This window comes from Ptychodera flava, chromosome 21, assembly GCF_041260155.1.
Source record: "Ptychodera flava strain L36383 chromosome 21, AS_Pfla_20210202, whole genome shotgun sequence".
NCBI classification, from domain to species: Eukaryota; Metazoa; Hemichordata; class Enteropneusta; family Ptychoderidae; genus Ptychodera; species Ptychodera flava.
In genome coordinates this window covers 28,682,749-28,695,051 of record NC_091948.1, presented here as the reverse complement: position 1 = coordinate 28,695,051, position 12,303 = coordinate 28,682,749, and the positions used below count along the sequence as shown (strand labels likewise).

Sequence of the window (12,303 nt, the reverse complement as noted above, 5' to 3'; positions counted from 1 at the left end):
GTACAATTCGCTATATTGTCTTGCATGTTGAAAAAAAAAGATGGTTTAAAATCACACGCATTTCTTGCATGTTGAAAAAAAAGATGGTTTAAAATCAAATGCAACTTATGTAAAAGTGCTTAACGGATATGTGACCACAGAATGATTCTCAAACATTGGCGATGAACAAACAACTTAGATTCAAAGGCCAGGGACTCAATCCCCGAGATCAAGTTTGTAATCCTAAGAAATCAAATCCAAATCAAGAATGTTCCTAGAGAGAACAATTTTGGAGAACAAGTCATCGTTGATGACACAGTCCCCACTTGTTAATGGGTACTTTAACCCTTTTCCTGCCGAGCGCCCCTGTCCGTTATCCTGCCAAGTCGGTCAAAACCGGCCCCCTTTTCCGTGTCTACAGAAGATTGGCTCTCCTGCACGCTTTCCTGCCAGGCATTTGGCGGCAAAATACCACATTTTCGGGGTACGATTACCGACCATATACGTGTTAGACTTCAAAAATTTTTGCTTGCCCATATAGAGGGGCAACCGCTGATGAGGTTGTGTCGAGAAAATGATGTCTTGGGCGTTGTTTGCCCCGGGGGACGTGCACTTTTATGCCCTTTTCTAGCTTACTTTTGCGGAAGTAAAGCTCGTTCGCCGTCACGCACGTCCACACCGGGGAAACATCACCTCGCTCGTGAGTTAGTAGAAGACCCAGGGGTTAGTGCTATGGGTGCGGCAGCACCCTCAAACCTGTCCTGTTCCCCCTGGGTTGTGTCACTTGGCCACGTACTTTGAACGACTTGGAAGAGTCGCACAGTGCAGTCTGCTTTGACGTAGTGTCAACGACATAGCTTCGCCATTGAAGGGAAGCGTGTACGTAGTTTGGCCAGTTCAGTGCACACTTAGCTCGTTAGTGTTACCGGTTCCTAACAGGTTAGTTGTGCAGTTGTTACTAAGGTGCAGTTTTGTACCACCTTAGCTCTGGACAGTGCAACTGCTCTATGCACTAACCCCAACGACAGATGGTTGGTACAACGTCTACGTCGCACGAGCACAGCCTCCGTTGGGCTGTGCCCCTCCCACGTGATACAACGCACGTTCATCCATTACTATAGCGTCCTTACGGATCTGCCAAAAACGAAAGTGGGGGTAAAAACAAAACAAACGAAAATATGCGATCATAGATAGTATTTTATTCGGGAATAATTTACATTATGCCGAACAATAAATCTCGGAGTCTGTCTCGACGTCCGAGTGCATGGTCCGTGTTTCAAAAATTACAATCGGGTGGCAGATCCGTGTTACAAAAATTATAATAGGGGGAATTGTACAAAATAATCCGTCTAAACAAAACAAACGAAAATATGCAATCCATAGATAGTATTTTATTCGGGAATAATTTACATTATGCCGAATAATAAATCTCAGAGTCTGTCTCGACGTCCGAGTGCATGGTCCGTGTTACAAAGATTACAATCGGGGGGATTGTACAAAATAATCTGTGTTTCAATTACAATCAGCGGGATCGTAAAGCACAAACAAACGGCACAACCGTGCTCAAAATGTGATCATGGTCGGTGTTAAGAATACAGTCAAGCCACTGTGAGGCGAAGCTATCCCCTGTCCGTTATTTACGTCGGGTTCTCTTGCTGATGGGTGTCGTCGGGGCTGTGTGAGTAGAGGTCTGCACGCCAACGCTCCTCTTACCTCGTAGCATCATGCGATGATGAAAAGCCGCAAAACACTCGCCCTCGTGAAGATGAACCCCGCACAGACTACATCCTTTGGACGTCTCAGACAGTCGTCCGCTCGCAGTGGTCTTACCCTCTCTGCTGCATACTATACAGCATTTCTGCCGCCCCTCCAAATGGCTGACAACGTGCATCGGCTGATTTTGTGGATTTATGTACGAGCCAAGAGAAACGGTGGCGTCGACCTCTCTCACACTGGGCTGCGATCGCCCACAATAACCGCCAATGAGTTGTTTCCCGACACGCAGATGAAACATCTTATGGGTCAGCTTACTATCAGGGTGTACATGCTTGAAGCATATATTTGCATTTACCAGGGCAACATCAATCAGGTAACATGCCAGATATGTCCACTATCTGTGATTCTTGCGCCCATTATGAAAGTACTTGCGCTTCTGGTTGGCTCGGTCGACACCTCCCATGTACCGGCGATAATTATACAGCGACAGAGGCACTTGTCGCTGCTCGTCTCCCTCCCCCACTGGCACGCACTCCAAGGGTGGATAGACCGTATTCAAGATCAGCACCTGAGCGTTACTATCCTGATAAGCAGTGATGTTAAGACGAGAGTCCGTTCTGGTCGTGGCTTTCATATCCCCAACAGACAGAGGAAGGCGCTTCCTCTTACCCGGCGGAATTAATTGAGGGGGCATAGTGCGACGATTACGGCGGTTAAAACTCCCGACCATGTAGATCCCGGTCTCCATCAGCTCTCTAGCAGTAACGACCGTGCTAAACAGGCTATCACAAAATAGGCTGTGATTATATCCACAAAATGGCTGGACCAGCTCCATCGTAATTCTTTTCACCACACCTCGCTCCTGCCGTCTCCCATCAGTCCGATCCCGAAATTTCACATCTAGGTACGGTGCAAAGTTAGCGATGTATGCAGTGCTGGAGTCGCACAGCTGCCATATCTTAAAACTGTCTCGGTCAGGCTTATGCGGTAATCTCTGCTCAAATTTAGAACGGCCCTTAAATCGCACCATGCCCTCGTCGATGGAGATCTCTCTACCCATCTTATAATTATTTACGCACCTGTCAACTATGGGCTCCATCCATGGATTGATTTTATAAAGGGGATCCTCCTGACACCGACGTCGGCGGCGTGCCTCATCAGGATCACGACGTGGATCGTTCTCTGGGTCTGCAAGATGAAAATATCGCATAAGCTGCTGAAAGCGACTGCGGGTAATCACAGTAGAAATACCCTGGTTTCTCAGAAATGGATCGCTAGACCAATAATCCTCCACTGATGATTTACGGTCGATACCCATACAGACTAAGACGCCAATGAACGCCTGCACCTCTCGGTAGTCAGCGTTACGCCAGTATTTATCGATCTTTCTAGCGATATATCGCTGGTGGAATTTGGCGTATTTATTAGTCTCGTCCTTTGCCAATCTGATCAGTGTAGCTGGAATAAACTTAAAAAAGTAATCGATCTCACGGGAGTGGCTGGGCAAGGTGAAGGTCGGTCCTCTCTCATGGTCAAAATCGGTCTCCTCAAATATATTAGCATCGGTAGTTTCCGACATACGCCAGACAGGAGGGGTGTCGTCCTCCGCCAACACCAGCAGCAACGTCATCATCGTCGTCAGAGCTTGCCTCACCTACATACTGCCTGTCATAAAAGTCATCGTCCTCTGCCGCATCCTCGTCAACCTCCGAGTCGGACTCAGCGGTGATATCACCGTCGTCTGGGCGTCTGGGCCTGAACTCGCCCGTAGCGGCATCAAGGATCATATCTGGCTCAAAATCAGGTGGGCTATCCTGATAACGAACCCTCCGCACTATCTTTTTCGGCGGGGACATCGCAGCACACGAAACTATGGCAGGAGCGGGCTGGGCAGCCTCTGCTGATGACAAGGACTCAAGCTCTTTCGCACTGGGCACAGGAACCTCTCCTGACGCAGGATGAGGGCTCATGGTGCACGCAACAGGTGGTGTCTCTCCCGGAGCAGCCGGGGGAGAACCAATGGCATCAGCCGTCTCGTTACTAACTGTCTCACTAGCAGCAGCAGACGTAGTCTGTGCAGGTGAAGTATCTCCCACAAGAGCAGATGTAGTCTCTGCAGGTGAAGTAGTCTCTCCTGGAGCAGCCGGGTGAGAACCACTGGCAACCGGAGACCCATCATCATCCTCATCGGCAGAACGATCAGTCTTACGTTTACGCTTACCACTGGTTTTTCAGCCGGAGATAGCTTCGCCTTACGGGAGCGTTTCTTGCCCGACTTCTTAGAAGTTTACTAGGGACATCACAACGATCGCTACCACTACCGCCCGGAGACTCTGCATCTTTGAGCTTCAGTCGTCTGCTCGCCTTCAGAAAACTTTTGCGGTCCGTCAAGCTCATGTCTGGAACAGTGTCGACAGACTAGCAGGTCCCACCCTTTTAAAGCCACAGGGAAACAAAGCCCTGGACATGATTGGATGCAGGGGTGTTTATATATGCAGCCACCTGTTATTATAATGGACCTACGGCAATCAGTCCACCAACCGGCGCTGACATTCCTACCTGTCATGTAAATTGCCTGTCCGTACCATTTGATATGCTAATAATACTCATTTGCAATGCAAATCCCTCGAGCACTTAGCATAACATAGTCAATGTCATTAGCATCTCAACTTGACATTCCGTCCAGCTGGGTACGTGGCATGCGCACCTGCCACCCAAGGACGTTGGCCCAAGCCCATGTTTAGTACGGGTGGGAAACCCGTATCTTTAACCTCATGTCCCTTCTAAGTACGCCTGCGCAGGGCGTATTGTCATCCAAGTCGGTGACAAGCCAACCCGACAGATCGCCCATTAAGCAGTAATGGACTGGCCGTCTCGTTCTTGTACGGCAACGAACAGTGCTTCAGCGGCTTGTTTAGGTCATAACCGTCGCCTGCAGAGCGGCTTACCCAACTAAGGCGGTCAAAGATGAAGGATGCCAAAATTGTCAACAGCTGTCTCGGCCTCGTCCGTTGGGCAAACATGGCTCCTTCAAATAACGTGGCCAGCACGTCTACGTCATCAGCGGTGATGACGACCCGTCATTGACGCCCGAGTGCGTAAAACTCGGAATATACCAACAGGTACCTCTACCTGAGTCGGTCATACTACGGTATAAACCAAACACAGGTCTGCCAACTCCCGTTAGACTCGGCCGTTAGCCGAACTTCACAGGGACAACATAGGCGTAACAAGTCGGTGAACAACGGTTCTAGCACCTAACCGCAGCCGCCAAGTCGGTGAACAACCGGGTATCAAATTTTGAGGCCATGTTCGTGAATGGCAAGGCTGAGGCGGTGTGTTTCGTTGCACGGCTTGAACGTCTAGAGCCAAGTGCAGCCGACAACGTCCGACATCTGAGTGGGTAGTCTTTTCGAGAAGGTAACAAGTCGGTTAAAAGCGGTGGTTACCCTTCACAAATGTCGCTCAAGTCCGTTCGGATCAGTTCCATGTCAGGGACTAATCAAGCCGAGTCCGTCAAATCCGTCCGCACTTCCCGTCAATCAGGACTAAGTCCGTGATTTTCGTCTCGCACCATTGGCAAAAATTGCACCGCCAGCTGAGGCGGTCTTAGGCGGTTGCCTTACAGATTAGTGTTGCCGAGACGGTCAATTTCGGCCGCAATCTATGTAGTGCCTCAGAGCCAAGTTAGCCCAAACTCCGCTAGGATACGTCACCGTGCTAACCTGCCAAGTACGCTACTCGTCCCCCCCCAAAAAAACAGTCCCCCAACGGGGTGGGGGACTGGCTGGGTAGCTTCTGCACCTTTCCCTGTCGTTGGACTCCCTGTGAACCCATTTCGAGAGCAAACGCCGTTCCTCGCCCAAAACCTGTCCTCGAACGACCCCTAGCGTGAGCAAGGGTTTGCTACATGTAGTTCCGTCGACTAGGCAGGAAAGGGGGTACCAAAAAGTAGCCCGATTTCCACCGCCTTTGCAGGATAACGGCCGTGGCTGCTCAGATTCTAGCTACACCGAATTTCAAGCGGATTTTCACCGACTTGGCAGGAAAAGGGTTAATTACAAGTCCTCAGAGAGGATAGAGTCCTCTTCATTAATTAGGTCTGTGATAAAAATACTGCGATACAGATGGCGCTCAATGGCCAAGAACGAGTTCCATGGTGGTGAAAACATAAAACCAATGTACTGGTAGGCTGCCATCCTAATTACAAAAGGTCATTAAATTAGTCAGTTAGTAATTAATCGACAGGATGATGCCAAACATTTTTGCATACTATCCTAACACTAACAGATTATCACCGGTACCATATTTCATAAAGTTTGATGCAGTATTTACACCACTATGAGATCAACATCTGTAAGTTTCATCAAATTTGACGCAGTATTTGTGGATATGTCACTCTGATTAGGAAAGTTCATTACAAAAGCAATTACAAATTAATTAACATGACACTGTCACTGATAAATGTCTTTTTCACTGTTAAAGCAAAGTGAGCTTAATATGTGTACCAAGTTTCATGAAATTTGATGCAGTATTTCTTGACATATCAGCCTAATTAAGAAACATAAGTAATTGACATGATACTGCTACATGCCGTGAAACAAACTGATGTGCATATGTATGAAATAGGTCAATGTCCTTGTACCAACTTTGAATGATACTGGTGGAAATATGTCTGAGTTATGGCTCTGTACATGAAAAAATCGTAACAAAATGGCCGCCACGCAGCCATATTTGATCTTACTGTTTAAAAAATCAACATGCATACGGTATATATGACATAAGTCAATGTCCATGTACCAACTTTGAATAATATTGGTTGAGACTTGCCAGAGTTACGGCAATCGACATGAAAAAACCATATAAATGGCCACCATGTGGCCATATTGGATCATGCTCATGAAACAAATCAACGTATATACTTATAACATAAGTCAATGTCCTTGTACCAAGTTTGAATAAAATCGGTTGATACGGGCCTGAGTTACATTGGCTAAGGACATGAAAAAATTGTAACAAAATGGCTGCCATACGACCATATTAGAAACAAATTGACGTCCATATGTATGCTATGGTCAATGTCCTTCTACCGACTTTGAATAAAATTGGTTGAGATATGCCCGAGTTATGGCTCAGTACATAAAAAAAACGTAACAAAATGGCCACATGGCAGCCATATTGGATCGTATCACAAAACAAATCAATGTGCATAATATGTATGACATAGGTTAATGTCCTTATAACAAGTTTGAATAAAATCGGTTGAGACATGCCTGAGTTATGGCTAAGGACATGAAAAAGTTGTAACAAAATTGCCGCCATGCAGCCATATTGGATCATGTCATGAAACAAACTGACGTCCATATGTATGTTATGGTCAATGTCCTTGTACCATCTTTCAATAAAATTGGTTGAAACATGTCTGAGTTATGGCTCTGTACATGAAAAAATCGTAATAAAATGGCCACACGGCAGCCATATTGGATTGTATCACAAAACAAATCAACGTGCATATGTATGACATATGAAGTAAGGCCGCGTTCAAAAAAAGTGGTGAGGGGGGGGCTGGAGGAATTCAGGGGGGGGATTCGAAAATTTTTGGGGTAGTCGAGGGGGGGGGGGACTTGAAAGTTTTGCTCTGCCTATAGGGGGGGGGACCTGAAAATATTTTGACTCCCAACATTTTGATGTCGTCCAATGGTTCTAATGTTAGTAATAATCAACAAAGTCTAGAACTTTTTTGTCATATTTTATGTCTTTAATCTCGAAAAAGTCTAAAAATGTATGAATGCCATTAAATTTTCATAGAACAAGTTGGCCTTGTAATGGGGTAGGAGCTACAACTGTTGATAATTTTTCAATATTTCTATGCAATGTATCAAACACAGTTTCTTGGTGTCTGTCTACAGCATGCTGCTGAAAAACAATATTCAGTTTGTCAACAAAGCCCGTTTGTCTAAATATTGGTGATAATTGAATGATGCAAATGCAGGGTACACGTAGGCTGTGTTGGCAAGATGAATACTGGATAGCTCAACATTCTGTAGGGAGTAGAACAAGAACACAATTGTATAAACTGAACAAAAATATTGTCAAAATGAAAAGTTAATACAACTACTGCCCTGCTACTACATACTGGCAGTGACAGTGATACATGTAGCTCTGACTCTGATGTAGTTTAAGAAGAGTTTCGGTCATAGGACACTCAATTGAGAGTGAAACATACATCTTATACTTGTACACAAGATCCAGCCAGAGAGCAACACATAGAAGACTAGGGGACTAACAGTTACCATGAATTTTTGAATTCTGGCATATGAGAACAATCAAATATTAGAAAAAAAAGATGGGGTCACCATACTTGATCTTATACAAATGTACGATGAAAAGCCAGTTTTTCTAAAATCACTTAAAATCAATATATAAAACCATTCATTTCAAGTTCATGCAGTGAATTAAATTTTCACATCTCATGTGTACCAATAACACAAAAGTAAAACTCTGAACAGTAAAGACTGTAATTTAAATGGAAAAATGTGTGATTAAATGGAATGTTTTATTTGTTATCAAATTTGCCATTATTACACCCAAAATTTCTGAGATTAAAACATTAATTTCATGGAATATTTTAACCTTCCAGTATTGTCAATTTTGTAAAACATTTATAAGTGGCATCTAAGTTGTATATGTCTTGTACTTTTGGAAAAAAAAAATTCGGTAGGTCACTATGCTCATTTTTTCACAATTTGGTTAAACGTAGCTAGGAATACACAATTTTCATACTCTCTCATGATTGTCATTTTGTGTGCTTTTCAGCTGGTGCCATTGAACTGGCCAGAGTTGGATAAACTCAAATCGGCTTAGACTGAGAAATCCAAAAAGTTCACTGATGCATTTAAAAATGAATCAATTTAAGAACTTGCCCTAGGTATATGGCTCTACAACCTGCTGATAAGAGGTAGTGTTGAACATTTGCGTGCAGAACAACACATTACATGTTTTTTTTTTACTCTGCATGCATTCCTAATAAATATGCGGCTATATGGTAATTTGGGGGGGGGGGACTTGAAAATTTTTGAGGGTATTGAGGGGGGGGACTTGAAAATTTTTGAGGGTATTGAGGGGGGGGGATCTGAAAAAAAATAAGATTTCAATCGCGATTCCTCCAGCCCCCCCCCCCTCACCATTTTTTTTGAATGCGGCCTAATCCTTGTACAAAGTTTGAATGAAATCGCTCCAGGCATCTCTGAGATATCTGCGTGACGCACGCACGGATGAACAGACACATAGACATGACCAAACCTATAAGTCCCTCCGGACGGTGTCTGTGGGGACTAAATAAATGACCAAAAGATTCTAAAAGATGAAAATATGCAAATTTCATGCTAAATTGAACAAATATTGAATGCATTGCCCCCTACCAAATATATATCACTTGTCATTAATAACTGTCATGGGGATTTTTGAAATTTACGAAAAATCTATTTTTTTGATAAATTTGCAAGCAACATCTACTCACATTCCACGCAATTCTAGTTAATTATCCAAACATTTCTCAAAATCACATTCAACATCACGGCCACAGGAAACAACTTTTAACAGCGTCTTTCTTTGTCAGATGTCCGTGCACCACTGTGTTTCAAGTGGTAGAGGATTGGCTAATGCTGGGATTGACACCCTAACAACTGGATTTTGTCATGTGTCAATCAATGGTTTTCACTGCAAGCTAATCGAAATCGTGTCAATCACAGTAATTACTGACTAAGCAGCAAGCCCCTGATGAGTATTCTAAAGCTGTACATTGCAGAGGTTTGCATTCTCCTGATGGTACTTACGTTGAAAGAAAATGGGCTTGAAAATTATATTGGTTTTCGTTTTTTCTCTCATATGTATAGGATGCTTAAAACACATTTTACAGTAGCAACCAATTATTCTGAAATTAGTAATGATACCTAAAGGCCTTATTTTTCATACTAGATTGTCTATATGATTTTTCGACCAAAAAGTACAGTGTCAAAGAGAGGTCCTGTCAACCCTATGGAAAATGTACCCTCCAATTCTTAGTGCAGTGAGGTCACCAGCCAAGCCGATGGGACTATCGCACCCCTTTACCCGATAATCAAAGCCTTGCCAAACAGGACACTTGCAGCTTTTTCAATTAGTGTCGATCCTAAGACCAGGATCATGCAACAAAATTGACAAAATATTCATATTCTGCCCCATATTCATACTCATGAATCTGATCATTTCTGCCAACGATTGTGTACCCAGTGACCAAGTTCATTTTGATATATGTTCATATAGAAACTGGGGTGCATAATAATCTACATAATTTGGTGATCCTGTCTTCAGACCAAAAAGTACGTACAATTTTTAAAAGTTGAGTTTGTTCCAATTCAAGTGAGGTTAGCTACCCGATTGACAAGTGATAAAATTATATTTTAAGATATGTATATTGCCAACAAATTATTTGACAATATTCGACCGACAGTCGATACTTACCACCCCCAAAATAGTAAACATGCGGTAGAGTAAATGTGGCTGGCCAGAGTGTATACCTAAAGCCCCAATAGCGGCAACTGTGCTAGAAACCGATCTCAAAATATTCTGAGTTTTCCGAGAACTTTCTTTGAATAAGACCCATTAGAGAATGAAAAAGTGTGTAACACTGTTATAAGTGTGGAAAGTGGCATGTAATTTCAAACGTTTCCACATTATTGTAGATTTCCCGCCATTTTCAAAAACTAATCATATGACAGAGAAAATAAAGATTACAACAACAAAATGTTGGCCATCATGCGTGGTGCATTCAAGTAAATAGCATCATGCTGGTTTCTTTTACTACTACGATGTGTATATGCAGGAAATACTGATTTTTTACACTTTTCTGCAGGGCGCCATTTTATGAGTGCGGCACCCGTTTATTATTCAGCCTGTTAAAACGTGTAGGCATGGTCCAAATCAGCGAGCAGTGATACGTCTATACACGCCCTTCAATTAGCACGTTTACATGAACCAACTTTGGTTTGAAAATAAAATCATGATAATAATTCTTAAAATTAACAGCTATTGGGGCTTTAACCAAGTTTACCCCTGGGAACATGCATACTAGCTTTCAGAACAATTGGACAAGCAATTTCAATGATTTTTTGACCAAAAATGGAAAAAAAATTGCCCCTAAAATAAAAATATGAACTTTTACCACAATTTGAACAAATCTGACAGAAGTCAACCTTAGTATCAAGGATAACAAGTTTCAAGGCAATGGGACGAGTGCTTTCAGAGAAGATTTTTTGACCAAAAACGGGAAAAATTGCTCCGAAAATACAACTATCAAAATTTCATCACAATTTGAAGAAATCTAACTAAAATCACCATGATAAAGGAAGAACCTGCATATCAAGTTTCAACTAAATCTGGCCCTTGGTTACAGAGTTTTAGCAATTTGCATGATTTTCCCTTTATTTACCTCGTTTGTATAATTTTGACATGACAAATTCATTTGAACAAATTCACATCTCCATCCCTCAGTGCACCTGCATATCCACCAAATACTCAGATGGTAGGTGCTGCGGTTTTGGAGTTTTTGATGTGAACAGATACATGTATACATCGGCACATGCATACGTACAAACATACAGATGCTGCCTACCTACCATATAAGCCCTCTTTGTTTTATATACATATACCAAATGTGAGGTAAAAATATACCTTAGTTTATGAAAAGACTGCATCTTTATTCTGGCAATATTGCTGGCTTTTCATAATTTTTAATAACACCATGGAAAGACGCCATTGTTGCAATGTTGTACCAGAAAAGCCCGGTTGTCGTGCAGACTGAAAATCTAAGCTTTCAAAAGCTCACATGTAATAAAAACATTTTCATACCATCTACAATATATGCAACATCATATTGATGAGCACGCAAAGCAGAGAAGTTTCTTACAGCAGACAAACTAGCACACACAGACATAACAAATGATTGACACTAAGTATCCTAATACCTCTTGCAAAATATGGCAAATCAGTTTAAAAGAGGAATAAAAAAGTGAAAATATTTACTTTTTCTATAATGCTCCTGGACGAATATTATTCGATCTTCTTCTGGCACACGATGAGATCCGATGGTAGGTTGAAAATAATATATGGTATGTGCAGTGAGTGACATGTGAATGTATTTAGTTCTTATTCCAGTTACCATGTATTCCTTAGAGACAACATTTTCTGGCTCGTATTTTGAGTAATTTCTTTGATAGTCTGATAGAGGAATATCTCCAAATGACGAAGTATTTGCTTGAACAGACATAGTAAATTGCGCTTCCACAGCACCCTTTGAAGGTGTATTTACATGAAGTGCAGTTGCCTGTAGCATATAACTGTAATTCTCGGCACCTATAATAGAACATAAAGAATTTATTATGACAGTACTACAATGCCAAGTTTTCTCCCAAGAGCCATTTTGTAAATGCACTATACAACTGCATTGTAATAAACTGAGCAAAGCTTTATTGTATTTGTACATACAATAAAAATAAAACGTTCTGTAATTAAAGTAAATTTTACAAGCATTTACCAGCATTACTAAATACAGGAGTGGGCCCCTCGGTC

The 12,303-nt window shown here is 42.5% G+C and overlaps 1 protein-coding gene across 1 annotated transcript in view; it reads right to left on the bottom strand.

Annotated features, from left to right (window-relative positions):
* The window catches only part of LOC139121921 (sperm receptor for egg jelly-like), an 80,775-nt gene that overhangs the window by 64,726 nt on the left and 3,746 nt on the right, over positions 1 to 12,303 (bottom strand). The window contains exon 2 of the mRNA XM_070687243.1: positions 11,758 to 12,087. Within this exon, the coding sequence (XP_070543344.1) occupies positions 11,758 to 12,087 (330 nt within the window). The remainder of the gene's footprint in view (positions 1 to 11,757; positions 12,088 to 12,303) is intronic.